At 40.0% G+C, this 27,230-nt stretch overlaps 1 protein-coding gene across 1 annotated transcript; it reads left to right on the forward strand.

Moving 5' to 3' along the window:
* On the forward strand, window positions 1-27,090 carry DPYS (dihydropyrimidinase). The gene is made up of 10 exons (XM_088529794.1): window positions 1-317; window positions 3,890-4,048; window positions 6,424-6,603; window positions 7,278-7,467; window positions 11,640-11,796; window positions 12,804-12,945; window positions 14,497-14,639; window positions 23,739-23,946; window positions 25,585-25,690; window positions 26,955-27,090. The coding sequence occupies exons 1-9, from the start codon at window positions 48-50 to the stop codon at window positions 25,654-25,656; spliced, it is 1,521 nt and encodes a 506-aa protein (XP_088385920.1). The 5' UTR covers window positions 1-47; the 3' UTR covers window positions 25,657-25,690; window positions 26,955-27,090.
* The last annotated feature ends 140 nt before the right edge of the window (window positions 27,091-27,230 follow it).

The raw sequence follows: 27,230 nt of genomic DNA on the forward strand, positions 1-27,230 counted from the left end.
GAGCTCAGGCCTCGCCGGTGACCTCGCAGGTGCCTGAAGAACCGCCCATGCCATCCCCAACCGTGGCGGAGCAGCGGCTGTTGATCAAGGGGGGCAAAGTCGTGAACGATGACTTCTCCATGGTGGCCGACGTGTACGTGGAAGACGGAGTGGTGCATCGCGTGGGACCCAACCTGCAGCCCGAGCCGCCCGAAGGGCTCCTGGTGCTGGACGCAACCAACAAGCTGGTGATGCCCGGGGGCATCGACACGCACACGCACATGCAGTTCCCTTTCATGGGCAGCAGGACGAAGGATGACTTCTACACGGGGACGAAGGTAAGGGTGAGCTCACGGACATGTCCGCACGTCTGATCCCTGCGTGCAGAAAGAAATGTCCCAGCTGATGTTTCAGTGCCTTTTCTGGGAGATAAGGAGATGCACAGAAAACAAGCAGTTATTTGGGCTCCTTAGTGGAGTTTGCCAGGTGAGGGTGCAGGTGTTGAGAGGAGCTGTGTCCCATGGCGGTCACAACACCGAATGTCACTGACTGCTGCAGGCGACTAGCTCAGAGCTTCCCAGAGCAAAGTTTAACTATAGCAACAGTTTAACTAAAGCAACAGTTTAACTGCCCCCGTGCCTTGCAAGCACCACTGTGCCGACCTGACCCTTCTCCACCACTAGCATGGGGGCAATGAGGGTTTTTCTTCCATTATTCACTTTTGCCCTTGCTGTTTCTCTCAGTAAATGTCCAGTTCAAAGATAGTTTTTAAAACTATCTCATTTCTCCCAATTTTGTGCTGAGAGTCTGATATTTCCCAGGGAAATGGATTGCACGGCTGTCTTCTGGTATGCAAAATACGAGCTTGCCTCTGTAAAATAATCAAAATAAGAAGCTAAATTCAATTCATTTTAACAAATGACACAATGCAGTAACTGCACAACTATTACGATCCTTTCAAGTTTGCAGTCCTGCTTCAACTTTCAAACAGGAAATTTCACGTCCTGCTTGGCTCATCTTCTCGTGAATATTATAGAGAGAAATATGATGTGTATGTTATCCCTAAATTACGTATTTCTTTCAACAACATTTACTACAACTCATGATAGATTTGCTGCCAGTGCTCTAGTGTATGGAAATATTTTACACAGCATAGTCTTAAAATTCTTCTTCTCAATGAGTAATGATGATACTGACACTCATTAAAATAAACTAAATATTCTGCTGAACTTTGACAAAGGAAAAATTGTTGATCACAGTAGATCTTTTCTATCATACCAAAATAGTGGCTATGTCAAATATATCAAGGCCAAGTCAGACACAAGATAAGATACAAAAGGAAGACTACAATACCAAATTTCTATCTTTAGAAACAATAGCTGGAAAAGGATTTTTTAATTTGATTGTGGCATTTTTTCCCCACACCCAGTCTCTTCCACAGTTATATGATAAAAATGGCAAAATAGCTAGCAATCAATCTCCTTTTATATGAGCTCCACAAATGTCTTTTTTTTCCAGTATCCATAAGCAGGCAATATTTTTCAGAAATGTTTTAGTTGCCAACACGGCTTCCAGTTCTTCTTCAAGCTGCTTTCTATGATGAATGGATAGGAAAAAAAATCAAGTCCATGGTGTCTGTTCTGCTGTACAGATATCACAGGATGTGTTTCCTCATTGAAAGAAATGTGAAATTAGATTTCTAGAGTACATAGAAACCTGACTTCCAGCATACAAATAAAGTTTTGTCATTTTCTGCATTAAAGCTTTACTTCTTTGTGTAGATTCTTTTTCTAAGCTAATTGTCAGCAATATATTTAGAATTTGAGATCACAAAAGATATCAAATAATTATGAGTTCAACTCTGAAGCCTATATTGCTTGACAGAAGCAAACATTTAAAAGAAACAGCAAAAAACTATGACTTTATCTTAAGATGCCTGCTCAAGGTATAATTGTTCTCATTCTTAAGGTGCCTTCCTCAACTTTAAGAGGATCAAAGCTGCAGACTAACATGGATTCACTGTTTGCTACTTAGTGAAAATCGAAATTAGGTGAGATACCTAATTTCCAAAAAAAAAAGGTAGTTTCAAGTAGAATGTTGGTTTTTTATATCACTTTTTGGAGAAGCATGACAGGTGCAAGACCTAGACTGCATAGACAAGGCAGGACATCACTTAGATGCCCCCAAAAAGGCTCTAGATCCATTCTTATAAATTCCATCAGTTGTAAAAAAAATGAGGTGTTGTGGACCTCCCTAACATAGGTCAAAGCATGGAAAATGTTCAGAGCTATTTACACAAGATCACAATCTTACAAATATTTTAGCAAGGCGATCAAAGAGGTGAAGTTGTGTGTCAGCTAATTGCAAAATATGTTACAATGATTAACTAAGATTTATCTGTCCAGCTGAATAAAGGTACAGAGCACCTCTGCTTACAAATGCTATAGGAAAAGAGACTTTTGGTGAAAGTGTGGGGCTGATGACGCTTTTTCTTTCTTCAAGCCTACAAATAACTCTTTAATTTTAGATCCTATTTTACAAGTAAGGAATCAGGCTGTTTTGTAAAAACAAATGTTGACACTTTGAACGTTTTTCCTGGACAAAATATTTTGTTGGGAATTTCAAATTAATTTGGATTCGTCTGTGTTTATGTCACTCTCCAAACATCTGCTCTTTTTGCAAATGATTTGTTCATTCCTACGTCAGTGCGTTTGCTATTCTTCTGCTCCTGATTGCTAACAGAAGACAGTTACTCAAAACCCAAATAATGTACAGCAAATGTACACCCTCTCCCCTGCATGGTGTTAGGCAAAATATTTTTTTTAGTTGAAAAAAACATGCCAGAACTTTATGAAGACAGAGCTACATGCCTTGAGAGTGGAGCTAAGCAAGCATCTTCTAGAGAAGCTTCTAGAGAAAAAGGAGGAAAATTATTGATCCAGACACTGGAAGAGTAATGTAGCTTGAGTTCAAACTGCATATGGCTGTAACTGTTCAGCCAAAAAATATTCTTCAGCATAAAAAGTCTGAGAATTTCTGTGGCTAATTTAGAAGATTGAAACCACCACAGCAAAGGATCTGGAGGTCTGGATCAGCTGCATCAGTGGGATCTGGACTGGATCGACAGCGACCACTGAAGGTTTCTTAAAGCAAAAAAAAAAAAAAAAAAAAAGAAAGAAAATTCCATGAAGGACAACTTTTTTTTTGGTTAAAAAGCAATTTTTAATCCTCATAACATGCATGACTTTTTTTTTTTTTTTTTTCATTATTTATCAGCAAGTATTTACAGGCAGCATGTAAATATCTCTTCCTTTTTGGAAACTTGTGCATGGAGTAAATGATTCCCTGCAGGGGCAGAGATACTTTTAAGATACTTATGGTCCTTTTGGTTTTAGAAGAGAGTTTGGGGATTTTCACACTATATCAAACATTCAGATTTTTTTTAAGGCATGTTCTCTTACTCAAAGGCGTTTTGTGTCCCTTAGTGTTTTCCTGATGCACAGGCTTGTGTTTCCAGCTGAACACTTTCTTCCAACACTGAGAGGACAGTTCTCAGTTGATGATTGTCTTGTGCTACTTCTCTATCATCCCACTTCCTTAAGGAACCTCACTAATATGTGAATGATGCAGACTCCTCTCCAAACCTTTGATAAGGTTTTGCCTGTGTGAAAAAAAGGTTTCACTTTGAGAAATTCTCTATTATGCTCCTGAGTATCTGCTTGAGAAGTTGGGTGTTAACGAGGAACCCAAATAAATTTCTACAGTCATTTTGCAAGTTTGGGCTTCAGTTAAGAAAGCTTTTCAGTGACTTCAGTTTTTCAGCATGTCAGGATTAATGGCAACAGGGAGAGGGTGAGAAGTGCATTATTTCTCTCACTGATTTGCTAAAAAATACCTTTCTTGCTTTCAGGCTGCTATAGCAGGAGGCACAACCATGATCATCGACTTTGCGGTCCCTCAGAAGGGCAGCTCTCTTGTTGAAGCCTTCGACACTTGGAAGAGCTGGGCAGACCCGAAAGTCTGTTGTGACTATGCACTGCACGTGGCCGTGACGTGGTGGAGCAGCAAGGTACACCCAAGAGCTGAGCCCCTGCAGCACAGGGCTTCAATCTTCCCCAGGTGGAAAAGCTTGCTGGCAGGGTTACAGTTAGCATATCTGCATGTGTACAGACTACATGTTAAGTAGCCCACACACTTCTACAAGTATTTCTGAAAAAAGGATAAAAAAGAAAACAGGTAACATATTCTTGAGTGATATTGAACATATTCAGAGTTATAGGAAAAGGAAGCAGCCTGTGCTCTCTGATGCAAACCAAGGAGGGCAAAGGGGCAAGAGGTGGTTGTGTAAATTGTGCCTTGTGTTACCTGAACACTTATAAACGATATTCCTGCTGATTCTCATCTTTTTTTTCCAAAGGGTTATAATGAAAAATGTGACACTTCTAACTGTATTTTCAAAGAAATAGTTTTATTCCTGACTGCAGTAATATTTCTTTGAAGTAAAGCAGGATTGGAGCCAACCAATCCTCCAGTCAATTTCTTGAATGAGAGATTGTCTAGAAAATCTTTTGGGAACTGAAGTGTAGAAAATCGTCCTTGTTGTATGAATGTTTACTGCTTACCTGAAAACTCTCCTGAAAAAATGAACTTTTCAGGCACTTAGCATCTATTGGAACCTGTCTAGGGCTTTAAAGGACCACTTTGGATCCTAAGAGAACTTGCATCACCATATAAATATATCAAGAAAAGTCAATTTTTAAATATGAAGCATGAATGCTTTCTTCAATTTTTAACCTTTGAAAAATAGAAATGAAAGCCTTTCCTCTGTAAATGCCATTTTTTTTCTGTGCAGTGAGCACTTAATAGACTGATCCAAATTTATAGCTCAAAGCAAAAACATGAAATAACTTCCTCAGCAAAGTTTGATGAATGGACATTTGGAAAACAACCTTAGTAGAGAACAGTAGAATTGCACCAAACATTCTGATAAAACTAGATAAGTGTTAGTCAGAAAAAGAGCCTGCTTAATATTAAGAATTTAACTGTGTTTTTTAAAGATCAAGATTGAAGGAAATAGAAAAGTTCTGTACTTTGCAGCCACAGAAGACTTGGCTACAGTAATTGAACACTTTAATATTTGATGCCCTTCTCATTTGCTATTATATCCTCAGGATTTAAATTCTTGATAAAAAACATACACGGAATGTCTTCCTTTGGTCAGAGTAGTTAGTGAAGAAAAACAAAATGATTTTCTGCTTCGCATTTGTGCCAGAGGAGGGTCCTATGTCAGGTATTTAGGTGTTTGATAATTCCCACTCAAAATGTTTCTCTCTTCCTCTTCTCTTTCTCTCTTCTTCATTTTATCTTTCCCTGGACACGTTCAGAAATTTTGGGCAGATCCAACCATGCTGTTAGAGAAACAACCAAAAATAATATTTTACTTTCCCAAATAAATTTAACCCAAGGTAATTGTAATAGCATCACAAATATAAAACAGTTGATATCACCATCATTTTCCTGAGAAGAAGCACCAAAGTTAGGCAAATATTCAGTTATAGCTAGCTTGTTGCACCACTGCAGATTCCCTTTGAAGGCATCCTAGGGCAAGGCTTTCACATGGGTCTCCTCAGAACTTAGGAGCAAGTGTTTCAAAGTTTCTCCCAAGAAATAAGAAAATCTTGACGGCTGGTGGTCTGTCAGAGACAGAAATATGACTCCCAAGATTAGATAGTGGTCAAGAAGATGTTTCCTCATGTTAGGTCTAACCAATGAGAGCCCATTTGATCATCAGGACGCATCTGGTATGTATGAGGAGGATTTAAAATCGAGAAAAGATCTGGAGATAAGAAAACTTTGGGCTAAAACCTGCATCTGTCTTTCTTTTGGACGGACCAATGTTTTGCTGGGCTTTGCAGGCTGCAGAAAAAGGGAATCCTGTGAAAGAGTGCATATAAGAAAGGAATGAGGCACATTTGCACAGTTTAAGAGACATCTTGTTTGGGGTAAAAGTATTTCAAAGGAATGAAATACCGATCAAATTCTGAAAGCCAAATTTGCACAAATATCCATTCTCTATCCTTTGAGTTAGATGCACAGTGGGTTGTGATATTTGATAGGGTGTTTACAGCATCAAGAAGTTTTCACTGGAATGAAATTCTGCTTCAATCTCTTATGTAAAAAGTGCTCTCTGCCCACAATTAGGCTGTGCCTCAAATACCTGCACTGCAGTGGTGCTGATTTACAAACTTTGAGAAGCATTTTGAGACAATAGAAGTAGTACAAATCAACCTTTAAATATTTCATTTAAACTGTTTGGATTGAGTGTGTTTTTGATGGGTGACTACAGGTCGGTTGTTGGTTCACACTTACAATTTCATTATACAAAATCCTGAACCGTTAAAGTAAAATTTTGCTCTTTTGTGAGAGTTCTTGGCTGTCTTTCAGGTGAAGGAAGAAATGAAAACTCTTGTCCAAAGCAAAGGTGTCAACTCCTTCAAGATGTTTATGGCCTATAAAGATCTATACATGGTCAATGATGAGGAATTATATGAAGCTTTCTCCCAGTGTAAGGAACTTGGAGCGATTGCTCAAGTCCATGCGGAGAACGGGGAGCTGATTGCACAGGTAGGCATTTGACATTTTGTCCATCAGCATAAAGCCTGAGCACTTCAGTAGGCACATCAATACCATCATTGTGACATGGGGAATTGTTTTTTTCCTGTTTCGCCTCCAGGAGGTGGAGATAAAATGTCTCATCTGTATCGCAAAAGATAGGCCAGAAAAACTGCAACCAGGAGTCCTGGGCTCAGGATATATGGGAGGCAAATGATCCTATTGTAATAGGAGTTATATTGCTGAAAAAAGCATCATTTAATGTCTGACCATGGGTCAGGTCAAAGGGGGAAGACTTGGCCAAGAGCCAAGAGGCTCTAGGTGTGTGTCTTTGTCCTTAGTAAGGATCATCACATCTTTTTCAAAGAGGGGTTAGTATTGTCATCTCAGTCACAGACTGAGCTCTTTCAACTGTACGTATAAAGAGAGGGTAGGTTTTACAAAAGCAGCAATTTATGTTTGAAAACCATCTTCACTCAGACATTTTGAGACCTGGCTTTATTTTGAGATCACTTTGATTCAGGCAACACAATGATAAATTCTCTTGGGAAAAAAACACTGTAACTGACTTGCTCTTGCTCAGTCCAGCTCCAAAGGCTGGTGTACGATGCACTTGGCTGGCTGCACATCCACCATACCACAGCTGCACTTTAACCAACTATAACCTGTTTTTCTGTGCTGACTAGGGTGCAAAGAAATTGCTGGCCATGGGAATAACTGGTCCTGAGGGGCACGAGCTGTGTCGTCCTGAAGAAGTGGAAGCCGAAGCTACGCAGAGAGCAATTACCATAGCAAATCTTACAAACTGCCCCCTTTTTGTAGTCCATGTAATGAGTAAATCTGCAGCAAGGGTGATAACAAATGCACGAAGAGAAGGTAATAGTTGTAATGGCCTTACTTTTTTCAAGCTTGAGTCTTGACATTGGAGGAAAAGAAAAGCACACTTAGTGTCCCTGTCCTAGGCTAGGACCTAGGGACTGGTCCTAGGCAGACCAGTGTCTGCCTGGTGCCATAACCATTAGAATATGGATCTGTTTATTGGAATGGGATGTCTAAAGAGTATATCTGTGTTTTGGAGCCTGAGGAAATCTAAGCAGTGTGAAAGAGCACCAACTGGGGCTGAGACTTTTCCTTTCTCCCCAGAGCAGCCTTCTTCTCCTTCATACTGTATCCTCAAGGTAAGAGTAGTGGCTAGGACAGCATTACTGCATTAAAAATGATGTGGCCAGTCCAAGACAACATTTGCTCTGCTATTCTCCTAACTCAGGTTACCATCTGTAGGCCTTTACCAGCTGCTTAGATGTGGAAGATTATGATTATGACAGAGACCATTCCATGTATTTACAGACATGGTGCCATGACAAGAACTCCTAGTCTCTGCTCCCTTACAAGTCACGGTGATGCTGAAAACATCCAAAAGGCCAGGTTCTCCCCAGGAAAGGATTTTGCAGTCATTCACTACAGGACTCATAAATGGTTCTGATCTGCTAAGGCAGCCCAGTCCTGGGGCTGTCTGTTAGGCAGATTAAAAGAAGTCGCAGGCTATAGGGATTGAGGTTGATATACATTCTCATCTGTAAAGAAGCAGGACAAAAGCCCTGATTTGGAGGGCCTGATTCTTAAACAAATTATTTGTCCCTGTTATCTTTTCACTTCTCAGCCTGCATTCATCTGCTCTGGCATGAATATCACATGGGCATCAGCTTCTTCATCTCTCAAATTTAGATAATGCTTACACTGGCACCTTAGATTAGTGGTATCAGTGCAGAGTTTGGATTAAAGTGCTAACAAAACCAGAATGATATCATTGTACGTATACAGATGGGTATGTTTACCTGGAAAATACATTGATTATGACATCTAATATGACACTTCTACAATTCAAGTTCATAAAGGAAATGTTTTACTCCGAACTCTTCAGTAGCAGAGATTTTTCGTACTCTGCTATATTAGTTTTCTCCACTAGATGACACTGCTGCTGGTAACGTGGATTCTATCCATTAGAGCACACTTTTACATTGAGGAGTGAAGTGTCAGCATCAGCTATGATAAGCTGTAATGACATTTAAAATATCTCGATTGAAGATGAAACATTGGCTGTGAATATAAAAGGTCTAAGAGAGAGAATGTTTTGGAGCAAGTACAGAAACCTATGTTGATAGTAAATACTGTAAAATATTGTTAGACACGTGTTGTATGAGCAGTCTGCTGAGTCTATATGATAACTAACTTGCCAAAACTATGTTTCTTCAGTGTGTAAAATGAAAAGATTGGCATATCTTAATCTTATCGTGTTGCAAATTGCATTTTATAACCTCCAGGATTCATGCAGTCAGAATCATCATTTCTGACTTTACGTACCACAGAATATAGTATCTTGATTTTCATTTATATACTTTTCAGGAGACAGAAATTAAAGCCTTATTCAGGGATTTCCAAAGGTAGCTGGTATATGCAAAGATAGGTACATCAGTTATAATTTTTAATGAGACTGATCTTTATAAGTTCTGGCAATTAAAAAATGGCTGTTATTATCAGTTAAAATTGTTTTCTATTCTTCAACTAAAAAAGAGAATACAAAACAAGCATATCTAGACAAAAAGCCTAAATTCTCAAAGTATTGCATGGATGACATGAACTCCAAACATTTTGTTACAAGATAGTTATTCAGACAGGTTAAAGCTATTCTAATATTAAAAGTTTTTTTTTTTTTAATACATTAAATCTCTCAAGGATTTTGCATATCCACACTAATACAGTTTATCCCTCATTACTCAAAACGATTTTCCCATCTTTCGATGTTCGCTTCTTGGTACCTGGAGTGCTGAACTTGTGTGTGGATGCCTCTCGCTCCCTGCCTGTGTCAGGAGGTTGACAGCCCTCTCCACTCTATCACTGAGGGCACAAGTCTCTATATTCTGGGTCACAGTGTGTCATCAGAGCAGAAGCACTGCTCCTAGAACTGCGTGAGATGGCAATTTTTCTTGTCACAAGTGTAAGTGAGAGCCCAGTTCTGCTTTGCCCCTCATTTAGCTAGGGAAGGTCGACAGACATGGAGTCGCTGGAGGCTGAGCCCCTCATGCAGAGCTTGCTGAAGCCTGTAAACAGGTTTCTGTTGGCTGCAGTGATCTCTGGCTCCCACCCTAATGGCTAAAGCACAATAGATAGTATTTCTTGTAATAGCAAAAGTAAATTTGGGAGGAAATGTAAGTGACCTTCTTTCCTTCTTCTTCCCTCCAATGCAAAATCCATTATCTGTGTCTTTTCTGATCTCCAGCAATACCAGCCATCATTTCAGCTTTCAAAAAACAGAACACTTCTTTCTACTTATTAATTTTTGGAATTCAGGGAAACAGAACAAATGGGAAGGCCTGATTTATTACTGCATTACTCCAGTTTTATGCCTATAGGCAGTTGAACTAAAACAGCCCTAATGCAGCAGAACCTTAATATTATCGCACCATGCAGTTTGGTGAGTCACAGTCCAAATCAAATGCAAGAAAAAAGCAAAATCAGCAGAGGTGTCCAAATGCAGCCTGTTGAAGCTGCAGTGCTCAGAGCAAAAGCCACTCGAGGAAATGCCTTGTATCCTTCCAACTCATGGGCACAAGGGGAGCTGCTCGAGTCACATTCTGAGCACAGAAATATTGTCGTGAGTTGTGGTACGTGAGTGTCCTAACTACTGTGGCTGGAAAATAATAAAAAAGAGTCCAGCTCCTCAGAAACTTCCTATGAAAATACAACGGTCACAATCAAAATACCCAAAAAAAAAAAAAAAAAAAAAAAAGCTCATGGAAATACCATACTCCACTGTACAGAGAGAAAATCACAAAGATTTGCCTTGTTGGTTTCTGACAACACATTTGAATATCTATCATCTGACTTATACTCAGAAAGTCAGAAAAAGTCCAAGCACTAGTCAGCACTAATAGCAATAAGAAATTAGTAGCAGTAACAGGATGAGCTCTTACCAGAGGAATTTAAAGCTCATTCTACAGCTCATCCTTGGCTTGTGAAGTGAACTGTGGGATCTGTAGTGAGATACCCACTGTCTGTAGAGGGCAGGGGATGCTGAAACCTCATACCAGGATCCGGCAGGAGCTGCCTTCAGCCCATAGCAAGAGTCTCACGAGAGGGTTTGTGGAGTCCCAGCTCACTGTTTTTCTTGGTGACCATCAAGGTGTTACAGCCTGTTGCCTACAGAGCAGCAAAGCAGCCAGACCACTTCTTCAGGGAGTGAGACACCTTGTTTCATCTTCCTGTTGTTCTGAGGATTTTCAAACCTATGTTTCCTAGGAGCAGGAAATAGTTAAAACTTACTAATTCTAACTAAAGGCTAACAGCAGGTCTGGGTTGGGGTCCTCTTCTAATAAAACTGGAGTACTGTGCAGCAAATAATTGAAGAGTAAAAATTGAAAATAATACTTAAAATTAAGATATTTACAAGTTTTTACTTTGGAAATGTTTTTATAGTCTTATAAAAATTATAAGATAAAATTTGCATAGTTATACATTTTATAAATTTATATAATTATATAGACTTTATATCTGCTGTGATCTTATTCTTCCTGGTGAGCCTGCCTGCAATTATAGCTCGACAGTTAAAAATAACACCTTGCACCGTCTGTGTGCTGTGTACATAAACCTACACTGTTGCATAATCAATAATTTCAGAGCATCAAACAGGTGCTACCCAGAAATTTACAGATCTTGAACATAGCTAATGCTCTTTGAAATCTCAATCACATGCATAGTAAGTAATGTGTAAAACCCATTATAATACATAATATGTCAACAATTTAATTAAAAAGCTTTCACAAACAATGTCCTTGTGAAAAAATATATTGGGAAATCAGCAGCAAAATATTCAAGCAGATGTGCTGTACTACAGCCTAATTTATTGTGCTCTTCCATGTGTTGATGTTTAATTTGAGGTACTGCATTCAAGTTTAAAGCAATTGCAAGCAAAAAAAATCAGGAACAGGAAAAACACAGGATAAGAATTGTTATGTTATTTGATGATGATACTGTTGCTCTACGTTTCTCAGGGAAGGTGGTTTACGGGGAGCCTATTGCTGCTAGTCTGGGCACTGATGGTACCCACTACTGGCACGAAGACTGGGCGCACGCTGCAGGATATGTCATGGGGCCTCCGCTGAGACCAGATCCTTCCACTCCTGACTTTCTCATGAACCTACTGGCCAAGTAAGCAGCTAAACTACAATGACAGCTGATGCCCAAAAAGGCAGCGAATTCTATTTGGATTATGTAATAACAGGATGATGCCCTGGAGATTTTCAAAGTACAGAATGTTACATTAACAGGAAGGAGAAAGGGAAGGTGAAAGCATAGACGAAAAACAATTTTGTCACAGAAATTAGAATCTGTTCAGATTTTGTTCCTCTGAACTCTTACGTCCTTCTGTCTCCAGCTGATTTTCATCAGTTAGGCTTGCTTTGTTAATACTGCAGCAAAAATTGAAACATGATCAGTGAGGTCGATGTCAGCAGGAAATCTAGACATATCCAGGATATGTGGCCAGGAAATGTGGCCATAGCTAGAGGTTCTAAGATTTGCTCTCAACTCCCTTGTTCACTTGAAATGTGGATGCTCTCTAAAAAATAATCATGCTGCCTCTGGAAAGCAAGTATACTTTGCCCTTACTTAGGAATCTCGGAAGCAAGTAGCAGCAGAAGCATCCTTCAGATACCCATAGCAAACCAGCCAGTAAAATGGATGTTTTGCTGGTACTTTTTTTCCTAGTAAATCTTAACTCACCCGAAAGGCTGAATTTGACCTGAAATTCTGTGAAGATATGTCTGAGTACAGTCTGACTGACAGTTGTGCAAATCAGGGGTAATTTCACTGGGTCTGTGGAGTGACACAGTCTAAAATTGCTGGGAGGACAGAAACCAGCACTTTGCTCTGGGCAAGGTGTGATAGTCCCTCATTCGTGGGACACCTTTGTCGTATCCAAAGTAAATCTGTTATTTTTGGTATTTGGTTTCCTATGACAGAGTTTTGAAAACTGCTTCCCTAGGAACTGGCTGTCTCTATGTTCTTCTTGGAGGAAGAGATTGAAGAGCATTTGTCAGGGCCTATCAGCCTTCTTTCTGGCAGGAGGGATGGCTGGATCTATCCAGCCTGCTAATAGATTCTCCTGGCTGGTACCGTATCTGCTCAGTTTCACAATGAACTTTATTTCTCCGTAGTGATGACCTATCTGTGACAGGAACTGACAACTGCACCTTTGACACATGCCAGAAAGCTCTGGGGAAGGATGACTTCACCAAAATCCCTAATGGAGTGAATGGTGTGGAAGACAGGATGTCAGTCGTATGGGAAAAGGGCGTTGTAAGTACATCATTGTATACCAGGTGCTGAACGGGGTCTCTCAAGAGTATCAACTCTTCAGTTTTACCAAGTGTATTTATCATAGTATAGTCTCCTTGATCAAAAGACCAAAACAGATTCCTCACTAACACAATTTAAGGTGCTGGGATATAGAAGAGGATTCTCAGGCTTAGAAAATGCACTACAGAACTTCCTCTTCATTACCAATGAGGGATTGCTATTGCTTCAGTGGTGGTGAAAAGCACATTTACTTACAGTATTTTTGTCACAAGATGAAAGAAAAGTAAGGGGAAAGAGCTGCCTACAATTTTGACTTGGTCTGCTCCATGTTTGCTCCTCCCTAAGCATTCTTGAACTTAGCTGTTGAAGGAGCTTCCACCTTGGATGTGTCGCTGTCACCTTCTTTGGACACTAAGGACAATGCCCTTTAGGCTCTAAATAAGCATAAATATGAAACTCGTGGCTGGTCTTTCCTCACTAGGCTGGCCTAGTGAGAGGCTTGTGATTTGTTACCTACTAGATGACAAATTGCTCTGGCCAACACAATGCTATAAGTTCTGGAGACCTTGGTTCAGCTTTGTTGCTGTTGTTGTTATTAATATTATCAAAGTGGGACATAAACATGCATATTAGTACTGTTTTGAACAGTGTAACAACCTGAACAGAGTAATTCTTCAAAAGGTCTTCAGTCAGTCATATCCTCCCTTTTCTTGTTTGTAAAATATTACACAGTTGACAGTTGGTCCAGAGAACTTCCCTTCCTTCCCACACACCATTATTTGGAATAGAAATGTTCACCACCTTCTTTCTGCTTTTCTTCTCAGGTGACTGCTCACAGACCACACTTAGCATGGCAGTCTGCTTCCTACTAACCTGTGCACAACATTCCTGCTGGTGTAGCTGGTTTCCTGAGCAAACAACAGTCATGAAGACTGCATTAAACTTGCTAGCTAGCAGTAACCTATTCCTGTTTGACGTTTCACCAACATGCCTCACTCAAAAATCTTTTCTATACTACTTGACCTCAAATTTTTACTGAACCATGCTGTCCTCTGCATTTTGGCTGAAGAGATTTGCAAATCACCTTACCTATATCACACAGTGCCTTGCCTTTCCCTTATAATCTTCCCTATAATCTTCTTTCATATGCACATTAATAGTCAGCCTGATTGATAGTCACGTCTCCTAATGCTTTATCACTTCATATTATCTTAAATACAGACCCAAAGACAGCAAATTAATTTGATTTCTGTTGAATTAATTCTGGTTCTACAGAGCATTTGTCTTTAAAGTTGTTTTTTTTAGTTGTTTCTCTTTTTCTTTTGCTATGGAGAAGTAAGAGAAAATTATCATATTCAGTGAATGTACGTTGCATTATGTGCATCAGAGACAGAGTTATGCATTTTAAACTCAGTATGACGTTTCTTAAAAGAAAAAGATGTTGGCAGAGGACTCACTCTGTCACTCATTCTAAGCCTTTTGACATCAGACAGTTTTTCTTCCTTTCTTGTTTAAAAATTAGTAACTTTGCTTTTGTGTATTCTTCCTCAGTATAGTGGGAAAATGGATGAAAACAGATTTGTGGCTGTTACCAGCACAAATGCAGCAAAAATCTTTAATCTTTATCCAAAGAAGGGAAGAATTGCTGCAGGTTCTGATGCTGACATTGTAATTTGGGATCCCAAGGCTACAAGGTATGTCTGAGTGAGTAATTAATTTCTTCCAAGTAGTCCCTCTGCAGGAAAAAGAAACTCAAAACATTTGTATGGGAACAATCCTCTAGAGTGAGCGTATGGCATTTTTTTCCCACTACCTCATGTGAATTATTTAGAGGTTATTTAGTATATGCAATAGTAATACTATACAGTAATATATGGAAGTAGAGGTCTTTGATCTCTAGATGGACTTCAAAAAATTCTCCTAGATTGTTACTATTACAAAAATTACAAGGTCTACACATTACAGTACTAGGGTTTGGTACCTTAAGAGTGAAAATAACCACTTTGAGACTTCAGAGCAACTCTGTAAAGTGCAGAACTATGTTTAGGTTCCTCCCACTGCAAAAAGCAGGGAGAAGAGCCTGTGTTCCTGCAAAGACCCCTTTTGTAAGGCTGTGCTTTGAGCTTAAGGCCACTTCCGACGGGTACATTCCATGGCGTTCAGGAGGAGTGGGGAAAGCATGGAGTGCCGACCTCTTCTTGTCCTCTCCAAAGCTGCTAGAGCAGGCGTAGTGGAAGAGGCAGCGCAGACCTTAGCTCTGCAGCTCGAGCTGTAGATACTTAGGCTTTTATTTAGCAGCTTTCTGATCCTGTGCCCAGTGAGTTCGCTAGAATAGAGCTGGTCACACAAACAATAGGCGCAAGACAATTTTGCTACCCCTTTCCCTGAATGACTTGATGCCATGAGCCATTTAACACTACAAAAGGCATGCAAGGCAGTGTCTTTCTGGAGTCCCAACTCATCCAGCACACTGTGCATTACACCTGCTTCCTGTCTTCAGCTGTCTTCACATCATTAGCCAGTTCCATACTCTGGCTCTATGAACATCTCAAGGACTAAACCTCTTGGGTCTACCCCTGGCCTCAGATTCTGTCCTGGTCGTAGAATCACAGAATCACAGAATGCTTAAGGTTGGAAAGGACCTCTAGAGATCATCTAGTCCAACCCCCTGCACACGCAGGGTCACCTAGAGCACGTGGCACAGGACTGCGTCCAAGCGGGTTTGAAGATCTCCAGAGAAGGAGACTCCACAACCTCTCTGGGCAGCCTGTTCCACTGCTCTGGCACCCTCACTGTTAAGAAATTTTTCCTTAAGTTCCTGTGGAACTTTTGGTGCTTCAGTTTGTGGCCATTACCTCTAGTTCTGTCGGTGGCCACCACTGAAAAGAGACCAGCACCGTCCTCTGCACTCTCTCCCTTGAGGTACTTACTTATATACACTGATTAGATGGTCTTGTCTAAACTACCTGCAAATCCTCCAGAGGATGTCAGAGAGGCAGCTCACCTTCTGCAGAGATGACTATGGGATGTGGCCAGTGCTCCTCCTTGAGCAGCCCTGCAGAAATGGTGCCTTGATGTTGCTCTCAGCTCCAGGAAGCAGCATGAGCATCCGCTGTCCTGAAGGGATGCGCTGACTCTCCTTGGAGAAATCCTTTCATCGGTGTCAACTAGAAAGGTGCTAAAGCTACTTAAGAAAGCAAGAAATCCTAAAGGAGTTTCATTGGGTGTTGGAGTGTGATGAGAGCATGGCCAGCTCCCATAAAGGCATGAGAGTGTTTGGTGTTCCTAATGCCTGAGTGTTAACTAACTCCTAGGTGGCACAAGATTTTCAGCCTGTGCTTTTAAAAAATAGAGTTGCTGATTCTTCTGGAAAGCTTGGAAACATGACTGAGCAAATCTGAAGCTCAGAAACCAAATGGAGGGGGGAAAGTTCTAATTCTACATTTGTTTTAAACAAATTCTTGACTAATATTCTGGTTTCTGATATGGTGACAATGTAATTTTCAGTCACTTCGGTATTTCATGAGTAGCCAAAACATGGAGAGTGACAGTAGAAGTATTCTGGGTGTTCAGTGGCAGAGCCTGAGGATATGGAGGTTGCTATTCAGGAGCATTCAAAGAAGCAACAGCAGCAGCAAAAGCGGTTCCAGCAGTGTCAACCCCGACAAGCACAGAGCCCGACCGCTGCGAGGGCAGAGGGGTCTGGCTGCTGGTGGCGAGTGGTCCGTGACCACTGTGCCCTGCCGAGCTAGGGCATTCTGAGACACCGGCCAGGAGCTATTTCAGGACAGTGGTGCTATGAACTCTGATTAAAAACACTGAAGGATTCTTTTCTGAGCTCACTTCCGCTCTTTCAGGGCATAAATGGAGCTAGAAAGACAGCAGAATTCTGACATTGTTCTCAAAGTACTTCATCTTCTAAAGTTATTTATCCTTTTGCCTCCCAGATATTCCTTCTGCTTCCCTGGAGACTCTCATTGCCTTTTGCTCACCCCATCTGTGAAGGTGCAGTTTTTCTTCAAATAATTTTTCCAACATTAACTGCATTTTTTTACTGAGCAAGCTTATTCTAAGTTCAGCCAATAATTTTTTTTCTGATCTGGGTACTCTTTTTGTTGTTTATCCCTTTGGCTTTCCTGGAAACAAGCAACCGTGCAAGTACTGCTGTGTGAAATACATGACTAAGTATAAATAAACCTCATAGTCCTTCTTTACTCATTTCACTACAAGTCCTGAAGAGGGCACAAACAGTCCAGCAGAAGAAAGGATCTCGATATCAGGCTTCAACCACTTAAAACATTGCACAAGGCCCAGACTCCTGGGCTTTTCTTGCATCTGAGGAGTGATTTGCAATTTCACAATAGTCTTGTTTCTCTTCTCTGCAATTTCTTTCTTCCTCTTTTGAGTATGCCTTTTTTGTTGTTGTTGTTTGTAAATCTAAATCTTGAGAGAGCAGAAACCACAATTTCCCAGTTCTGGCTTAATACTGTGTTCCTGTAGTCTTAGAATGATGGATGATATCAGCTTAAACACTTAGACGAATGCTGAATTATCACTGTGAAGAACTGGGGTTATTACAGTCTGGAAGGGGAGGTCTATAGGGAAGATACTAAAATCATTTGGAAAGATCATGAGGCTCTTCGAAATACAAAAAAAAAAAAAAAACTCTACAAAATCAGCTGCCTTACCCCACTCCTGCATCATTGCACAATAGCAATGTGATGGGGGCTATCTTGGCACTCAGTGTTTTCCTTTTCTGGATTGCAAAAACCTAGCAAATTCAGCATGACAGCTCCACAAGCCAAGAGCAATTGAAAATCAAGGTTCCACTTCCAGCACTCAGCCATTTCAGCTGAGGCTTCTGCTTTAAGGGCCAATTTCACTGACTGGCAGATTCCCATAGGACTTGCTGGTGATTCTTGCAGAAAATATTAAATGAAATTATCAGATTTGTTATTGTATTTAAGAGCTTCCTAATACTGGTTTTAGTGGGTCTGCCTGAAAGCAATTAGTATTGGGAAAAATGCATTAATGCATAAATTCATTAGAGAGTGCATTAGAAAACATGGGTTGTGAGTCAATTGAAAGACAGTGAAACAGCAGTATAACTTTTCCGCTGGCAGATGAAATCTGTTTCTTAGTTTCTTAATACTCATTATGCATTCTATGAAGAACACCAAAATCCTAGAGGAACCTGTTGTTTTGTGCTGGTCATGTGTTTCCAAAATCATCTTGCAGACCCCAACACCCACAGCTTCCCAAGTACAGCCTGTGCACCCGGGATTGTTTTGTGAGAACTCCTTGGGAAAATGCATGTAGGCAGCATATGTGTATGTACCCGCTGTGCTTTCTTATTTTTAATCTGTGCTTTGACCAAGAACGTTCCCTGGCTGCACAAAAATAATACGACAGCCTCACGTCTGTGAAATAAAAGCAATTGCAAAGACTGTTTGAGAAGGAGAGGGCACAGTGTGCAAGCAAAAGTGAATGTCACCTGTCAGCAAATCAGTGTCCTCAATAGCTGATGCCTTTGGCTATTTGGAAGCAAGTAAGAATACAAATTCTCTGGGGCTTGTTTCAGAAATGCTAAGCAAGGAATCTAAATACTGCAGCAACCGATCCAGACCCTGGGAAGAGCTGAGCGTTCCTGTAAAGCAGGGGCAGGCAGTGCTAGAAGATGTTCAAATCCTTGCAAATGTTAGGCCTTAAACTCACTGGAGCCTATCAGAGCCTTCCCAACAAACACTGGATCAGGCTTCAAAGGCAAGATCAGGACAAAATGAAAACACCCTCAGGGATTAAAGAAAAAAAAATGGATGGAATTTACGCATCTAAATCCAATTAAACGATCAGGGCAGTTCATTACAGCAACCGTGCCACCTGGGAAGGCTTTATACCCGTGTATTTCCACTTTCCAAGGACGGCCTGGAAGTTAGCTAGGTGCTTCTGAGTGCTGAGGTAGAGCAGACCCCTATGGTACCCCCAGCCCTTGTCCCACATGTAGGCATGGAGCTGGATTCACTGCGGATGCAGCGGGAACAGCAGCAGCCCCGGCCACAGGGACGTTTCACTCAGTGACCTGCTGGCTCTGACACGACTAGAAAAGATACCTTTTCTGGCCTCTGTTTTCTGAGTTGTTTAAGGGTTTAGGAGAAAAATTCACTAGCTGCAAATCAGAGAGAAATCAGGATGCCCCTGTCCGTTGGCATATACTCCCCCAATGCTTCTTGTGTGTGTCTATTTGATGTTGCTGGATAAATCTTTTGCATTTATTAATGCAAAATCTCTCCAGTGCCTGTTTCATCTGTAGTCAGTTTTCAACCTCAGAGGGCTTAAGTGGGGAAAAGTCACATTTAAGGACTCCTTGCCAAGCAACTACTTATAATTTTTCAAAACAGGAAACAGGAAAAAAACAAGATCATAGCAGCAGATTAGGATAAATAATGCTGTGATTGCTGGTTTGATGAATGAGCGTGATTTTCAACACTTAGTATATGAATAACTACTCTGGACATCATGAGGCAAACGAAGTAAGAAGTGTGGCATAGGACAAGCATGTTCCATCATTTTCAATAGCACCATCATTTTTTTACACAAATGCAAGCCTTCATATGCGTGCACACAAATGAATCACAGACTCCTTCCAAAGGCCTGTTATTTAAAATAGAGAATGGGAATGCCAAGAGGGAAGAACCATGGGCACAAATGAAAATGCAAAAAAAAAAAAATCTTTTAAACATAGGAAAGAACTTTTGTAACAAAATAAACCTCTGTGAGAGATCATGATGGACGTTTCCCTAGAACCTTACTGTCTCGTAAAATGTCAACTGTTTTCTTCAGAAAGCTGAATCTTAGGAATATAACCACAAAAAAAAAATCTTTTCTTATCTTCTCCTCATATAACCTTATAATTTTCTCCGCAGTTATTACTTCCAGATCTTATTTAGTCATCGAAGGCACTCGTTTGCATTTTCATCTCTTCCTATCATTTCTGCAAGCTTAATTTCTGATTACTGTCGCCCCACTGCCCATTGCACACTCTGACGATTTCCCCTTTCAGCCTGTGCCAATTTGGAGTGAGTGACAGGAGCAAACGGATGATATTGTTAACAAGTGGGTTACTTAAATCAATCAGAAAAATAGTGTTGTCCATTCTCTCTCCATCTTAAATGATGAATCTAAGGAGATGTGGTTGGATAAAATGAAGATTGTGTCCCTCAAATAAGCCATTCACTCTGATATGGAGACCCTAAACATTTGACTTCTTTCCTCTTCTTTCCTCTGCTATTTTATTCACAAATCCCCTCACTTCATATGGGTGCTTGGAGACAATGCTTATTTAGGGATAATGCATTTGAATAAATGTAGGAATAAAACTTTATTAATACATGCCTACCTATGTATGTGTAATTATAGAAATTCCTTCATATAGAATAGACCATGGGCTTTTTGACCCACTTTGTAGTCTTATAGCTGGAAGGTCTGCACACGGACTTTGATTTTCTTCTTTTTTCTCTTTTTCCTCCCTCATGGATTTTCTTTTTAATGAAACTGTCTCTTTAATGTTAACGAAGTTCAGGTTAATTATCCATATAAAGGAGTGGCAGCTCAGGACAGCACAGCAAGGTAAAGCAGAGATTTATTTTTCCTATACAATTTTACAAAGCCTGTTAGCAACACGGGCAGTGCAAAAGCAACAGACACTAATGTGAAACTGCTCACAAAGGCTGATATAACTTGAGTAAACTGGCATCTCTTCCTATCCCCAGCTTAAAGATACTGCACCGTAAGCACCGGAAAAAATTGCTTACAACTCCAGTTCTCATCCTTATATAAGCTGGTTTTCTATAGTAGCTGTCAACAAAGCAGTTGTTTTCTCTTGAGCTCAGATCTCAGGTCATTTTATCTGTTCTTATTATGTTTTCATTTAATTAAGTAATTCTAAAATTGGTGTCTTCCCCCTCCTGAGATGTTAAACCATTACCCTTGCCTTAGGGCTGTTGACTACAGAATTCTTTTGTATTTCTGTGGCTGGAATTTTTAAAGAAAACTTTAAAAATGGGAGTTATGCTCCCAATTTCCATTGAACGTAATCAATTTCTTTATTTTCTTATAGCCTTCTTATGTGTCTCCTGTTCTGAAAATTACAGTGTTAATCCGCGCAGCAGTCGAAGTTGAGGTCCTACTGCTCACAGATCCACATTCACTTATCTGGTGCAGCTTCATTTCTTGTGTATTATGAGAAGTAGAAGATAAATCTTAACATATAAAGCCAGTTTCACTTCATCCAACTTCCCTTCCTGCACAACTGTGACTTGCTGTTTAGTACTTCAGCTCTGGCTGGGACCAGAATATTAGAGGCTACATGTATTCATGATGATCCTGGATTATGTTTGACTTGAAATGAAATCTGGAACACTTAGCTCTTTACAAAACTTCAGGGTTTCCTGAGGGCATAAGTTTTGAACTGATCACTTGTATAGTGTTGAATTTCAATTTGTAGCTTAATTAGGTATAATATTCTGGGCACTATAAAGCACTTCCTTACATAAATCATCAACAAATGCAGAGTTACCTGTCATTGACTTGTCAAACAGAGAAAATCTGATAATTTCATGTGGACTTTAAAATAATTGCTAATAGATTATAAATCAGTTTCATAGAAGCACTTGATTGAAAAAAAGACAACTTCAGAAGCAGGTCTTCCTCTTTGGCCCTAGAGAAACATGATTATTTTTAAAATTAATAGTCTGAAATCTCTTTGCAAGACAGAGGTATCAAAAGCAGCTGAACTCAATATATGAAAACACTGATACAGGTAGCAGCAAAACAGTGCCTGATGTCTATACAGAATCCTCTTTGTGGAGGAAAATATTATTTGGAAACTTGAAGAAACCATTCTGACTTCAGTTTCCGTTTGAGGAAGACTTTGGAACAAGAGATTCTATAATTTATAACCAGAATTAGAGAATTTTGCCACTTTTATCTTTACAGTCCACTTTGTTGGATTGTAAATTGGCTATATGTGTTCCTACTATGAGCTGGTGACAAGAGTATTCAGGCACTCAAAGCAAACACTACAATTTCCCTAAGCAGTGGTGCCTATGCCAAAGTGGTTCAAGAAGTTGGAAGCAGTAACTGTCCGTTGTGCAAAGCTGCTGAATTATGAGCACCAGAACCAAACATGCTGTCTGGGTGGGTTTTAGTTGACTGTTCACTTGATACCTGAAACTTTAGCTGACATTGATAATGTTGAAGAGTTAAACCAAATCACAGAACTGTTTTAGCAAGAGCCATCAAGGACGTTGTACGTCACCTTCAGCAAGGGCAGCACAGTCTAGGGCTTGTTCCATCAGAAGAGTTATAAATGAGTTCTGTGCAGGAATGTTGTTTAGACAAGCTCTAGGAAATTTGTTTTGCCGTACTGCAAGGTTTCCCTTCACAAGTGGATTTTTCTTTCAGAAGTGTTAACTTTTCATTAATTTTGTGTCTTCTTATGAAGGACATACTTAATGGGAGGCATGTTTACCTCCCAGGCTGAGCAGAAGGATCCTGCTTATTTTTCTCTTTGTTCACTGGAAGTGTTTTTTTTATGCTTTTTTTATGCTTTTTTTTTTCCTTATGCCTCAGTGCTAGTGGCCAAAAAGATATGACATCTGCCTTGAAAATGGTAAAGATAATTGTGTTATGATTTTTATTACTTAATGGTACTTATGTACCAATTGGACCCATAACAATAATGCAATAAACTACAAAATTATGTTTCAAAGCTCTTTGTAGTGTTTCTGTAATACCCATGGGTAAGTTTGTTCCATGATATTTGTAAGACTGGTGACTACAGGAGGGTCTGACTTCTTGGTTTGCTCTTTCTCCTGTGATTCTGCAAGATGATGCTGACCCTGGTGAACACCAAGTCTGCTGTCCAAGGTTTGCTAAATAACAGTGAGGTTTTTTTTTTGGTTGGTTGGTTGGTTTTCCTGTGGACAATTGAGAATATTTTTCTATGGACAGCATTTGAAGTCATTTGCCACCGCGACATAAATATAGCACATATAGTGAACATAAAGAATGCATAAATATAGCACATATAGTGAACATACATAAAGAATGAGGACTTTCTACTGGACACAATAACCCTGTAGCTCAGGTAACTACTGTTGAGACCTAATATTATAATGTGTTTAATAACTTTGGAAGAAAGATGTATAAGAATATGATATTGTCATACAGACAACAGGGAGATATTTGAGCTCTCAGTCACCGATTCAGTCTAACTCAAATGATTTACCTAAATTCATTACCTTCTCTAGTGAAATTATCTTTGTAGTCTTATTTGTGTTTCTCAATCTTTGAAATATTCCAAACATATTTTTAAAACTCAAAACTTCAGGACATTCTAGCTAATAGGTCAGAGGCTTTTTATTACCTTATTGTGCACAGATATTTGCTCCACAAATTAGAACACAACCAGGTAATCCAAATAAAGAACCAAATCTGTTTTTTTTGTTGTTGTTGTTATTTCAATCATCTCTTTCTAGTGGAAAATTTTGCATTTCAAGGCTGCAAAGTTCTGTCCTTTTGACTCCTGCTTCATTCTTTTCAACTGCAATTACTGTTCAATGAAATGTTAATGCTCTACTCTATTTTTACAGCTGTTCCATGATGTACTGTACTATGTTATAGTTTAATAATGCTGCTAAATTTTCTGCCACTATCCATTTCTCAAATTTTTATAATGAAGTAAATTCAGGGGTCATAGTGATGTTGGATTCTGTTTTGTTTGGTAAACACAGGAAAATATCTGCACAGACCCATCACCAGGCCAACAACTTCAATATATTTGAAGGAATGGTCTGCCACGGAGTCCCAGTTGCAACAATTTCAAGAGGCAAAGTGGTTTATGAAGGTGGAAATTTCAATGTCACAGCAGGAGAAGGCAAATACGTCTCCCGTCCACCATTCCCTCCATATGTCTACCAACGAATCAGGCAGCGGGATCAGGTTAATTAAACTAATAAATCTCTGTAATGCTTTGTATAACATGAGGAGAGTTAGCTCTTGGGAAGAGAAGTTTGGGGATTCAGTGGTAATTTCTCTTACTAATCAAAATGTGCCAAGGCGGGAGGAAATGAATCAAGGGCTGAATTTTTTTTATTGTTCTTCATCTTACAGAAAAAAAAAATACCATAGTTCCTGCTCTTAGGGAAGTCTGTGCAACTTGTAGACAAAGTCTGAGTGCTTTTAAAAATAAACTAGCACCACTTTCAATAACAGCAGCCAAACCCTTCTGCTCCCAGATGATCTGAATATCTGCTACATTTCACCACTGATTTTCCTGGGAAAACACAGAGGCAATCCCATCATACTCAGGAAGAGATCTTTGAGGAAGATATCAACAACTTTCTAACTCTTTTAAAGATTCGAGGCTAAGCCATGGGCAATGTTGAACTCTTGCCTCTGTTTCTGCAAGAAAGTGTTAAAAGTATGTGCATAGTGCATTGCTGGAATGAGAGAGGGAGAGAGCATTGCTCAAGTCAGTAAAGAGGAACTTTCCTAAACACATTCAAACTGAATTTTCATCGCTTACTTACCATGCAGCACTTATAAAAAATGTTCTGATGCCTCAGCCTTGCTGATAGTGCATGGGATTTTTGAAAGCACCCAGGCTATTTAAGCATTTTCAAAAATTGAAATGTGAACCAGTGGGATTCATTGTATGTTCTTAATTGTTCTATCCACCTTCTCAACATGGGTGCAAGTTAGTGCTTGTGGAGGAACAAATCTCAGAGCTCTTCAATGACTGCATTGGTGGCCCAACCTGTGAATTTGGCAGGAAGAAAAGCGTGTTGCCTGATCAGGAAAATCTAACTGAATTCAAACAATTGTCCCAAAGACCATGTAGTTCCATGTCCAGCTGCAGATACTGTTTCACAGGCCAAAAAGCAGGAACTGCTCATCTACACTGGCCTCGTTCTATCCTCTTAATTTAGATATGTTCTCCTTGCAGAGCACCTTTTAGAAATCAGTGTTCTGCACCTACTTTCAGTGTTTTATGGACCATGCAAAAAGTGCTACATGCCTGTGAGTTTACTGAGTGCACTGGACACTGAAGGCATAAGGCACTTTGTAAATAAGGGCTGCTTTTTATTATTGCACCTTGTTTGTTGTGCAGTGTTGATCTCTTTGGTCAAATAAATGCCATGTAATGCTAAGAGAAACTAGCTATTGAAAACAGATACATCAAATACTGCAGATGAGCTGATCTATGATCATATTTTAGGGTATCCTGATGTTTGTGCCATAATCTCTAGAATTTTCTCAACACTCCATGCTCTGTTTAGGCTAAGAAAGGGAGAAGCAGCAAAAACATGAGGTGGAGCATGATCAGTCACTTCTGAAAATTTGATTTTAGAATTGCTTTGTTACAGTGCTGATTGATTAAGCTACTCTGAGAAGCTGAGACCCATATAGTTCAATCCCAGTGTAACGGATATTTTCAAGACAGGGCGTTGATGAAAACGTTGTGAAGCATAAAATACAGAGCCCTAATATATTAGGGTTGCTATTCTCATGATGTAAATTAGCAAGTGCAAATGGAAGACAAAGTATCAGTGAAAGACTTGAAATGCTCTTTTGCAGGTCTGCCAGCCTGCTCCTGTTAAGAGAGCACCATACACAGACGCCGTCTCAGCAACACCCATCACACCATAATGATAGGCTGGTTCCCGAGGTTTGGCTCTTGCAGGTAACTGTCTCTTTTGATTAGTGACAACTCCTTCCCTTAATGCTTCTTTCAAACTGCAAGAAGACAAAAGTGCAGCAGGCCTTAGAGTATGCGACAGGCTGGGCTGAAATGAGCCCTTCTGCATAGCGAATTGTCTGGGTATCTTTAGATTTGATGAAAATATGCAGCAGCCCACGTACGGAGGGCCTCTCTCTGATTGAAGCCCCACTAAAAGAGTTCTGTTGAGAGAATCAGATAGAGTATTGCTGCTGGAATAAGATATGGTTATGAAGACCTGTGGAAAAGCTGAACTCAGTTAACATACCTCTTTGCCAAGATCAGCAGTGCAAACCAAATATAAATTTGGTTTTCCTGTAAATGTTTTTTGATTTTCCTGCCCTGGCATCTTCCTCTTCCCTCTTCTCCAGCACTCCCGCTGCATAACCTGGCTATAGAGGCTCCCCCTTCTTGTGCCAGTTCTGGTGCTCAGGAGATCCTTCTGTTTTTTTGCTGGCTCAGTAGAAAGTAATTGGCTTCCCTTTCTTTGGATTAGTTTTCTGTTGGGTTCATGACTTGGGCTGTCTCTCAGAAGAATGATCAAGCCTCAGCACAGCACAACGTGAGGGCAGGATAAGATGACTGGGGAAAAGCACCTTACCTGTAGATGCTTAGCAAGTGGGAGAGAGAAATGCTTTAGCAGGAAATAAGAGGAATATGTGAGAGTTAGGCAAGCATAACCGAGACTGCTTTTGCTGTATGCCAGCTGCAGCTGGAGTGTTTGTCTACTAATCACTCAGAGAGGTTGATTAGTGCAGGCCAGACAGGTCAGTGGGCAGCAGCAAGCAAGAAAAAATCCAGGTGACGTTTCAGGCTGCACATGTAGAAATGTTTTCCCAAAGGATAGATGCAAAATTCCAGTTTTCCCCTCACAAAAAAGAGGGCTATTCTTAGTACTAATCAATACAAGGACAGGAACAAAACTGCAAAGGTGGGAGGGTGAAGTTAGCTTTTTTACATTTTGTTGTATTTTTCTTTGAAACCTCCCTCATTCAGAGCATCAGTAGCAGCAACAGAGTGCAGGGTGCTGTTTGTTTTCCTCTGTCATAAAGAAACTTTTTTTGTACTAGAGAAGACTAAGGGCTAAAGCAGCAATACAGTGAGGAAGCAATATTCATTTTCTCTGTCTCTTAACACTCTTCCTCTGTTATTACCTCTATGAGTTACACTGGAAAGCAGAGATTTTCTTTTGAAAGATTATACCATATTGTGTTTCTCTTCTGTGCAGATAAAAGTCAACGAAGACCCCGCTCTCCCCACTGTTGCAAGCTGGTTCCAACAACCAGTCAATCCACAATTGACTTTGCAAGAGCCAACATGAGACAACAGTAACCAATAAACCCTATGGGGCTTCCTGCTTGAAAGTTGTCACGGAAGTTTCTATTTAAAAGGGTTTGCTATTAGGGCTGGAAAATTATTTAAGCAAATGGAGTAATAATAATAATAATTTAAAAATAATAATTAAAAATAAATTGTAGCAGCAGATCTGTAGGTTCTTACAAGC

Source organism: Tinamus guttatus, unplaced genomic scaffold (genome assembly GCF_059628265.1).
Source record: "Tinamus guttatus ecotype Peru unplaced genomic scaffold, ASM5962826v1 Tinamus_guttatus_pri_ptg000346l, whole genome shotgun sequence".
NCBI classification, from domain to species: domain Eukaryota; kingdom Metazoa; phylum Chordata; class Aves; order Tinamiformes; family Tinamidae; genus Tinamus; species Tinamus guttatus.

Excerpts from the sequence above, each read along its gene's own strand:
- DPYS (XM_088529794.1), top strand. The coding sequence starts at position 48 with ATGCCATCCCCAACCGTGGCGGAGCAGCGGCTGTTGATCAAGGGGGGC. Across the intron at positions 7,468-11,639 it reads AACAAATGCACGAAGAGAAG|GGAAGGTGGTTTACGGGGAG; the intron begins GTAATAGTTGTA and ends TACGTTTCTCAG. Across the intron at positions 23,947-25,584 it reads GAATCAGGCAGCGGGATCAG|GTCTGCCAGCCTGCTCCTGT; the intron begins GTTAATTAAACT and ends GCTCTTTTGCAG.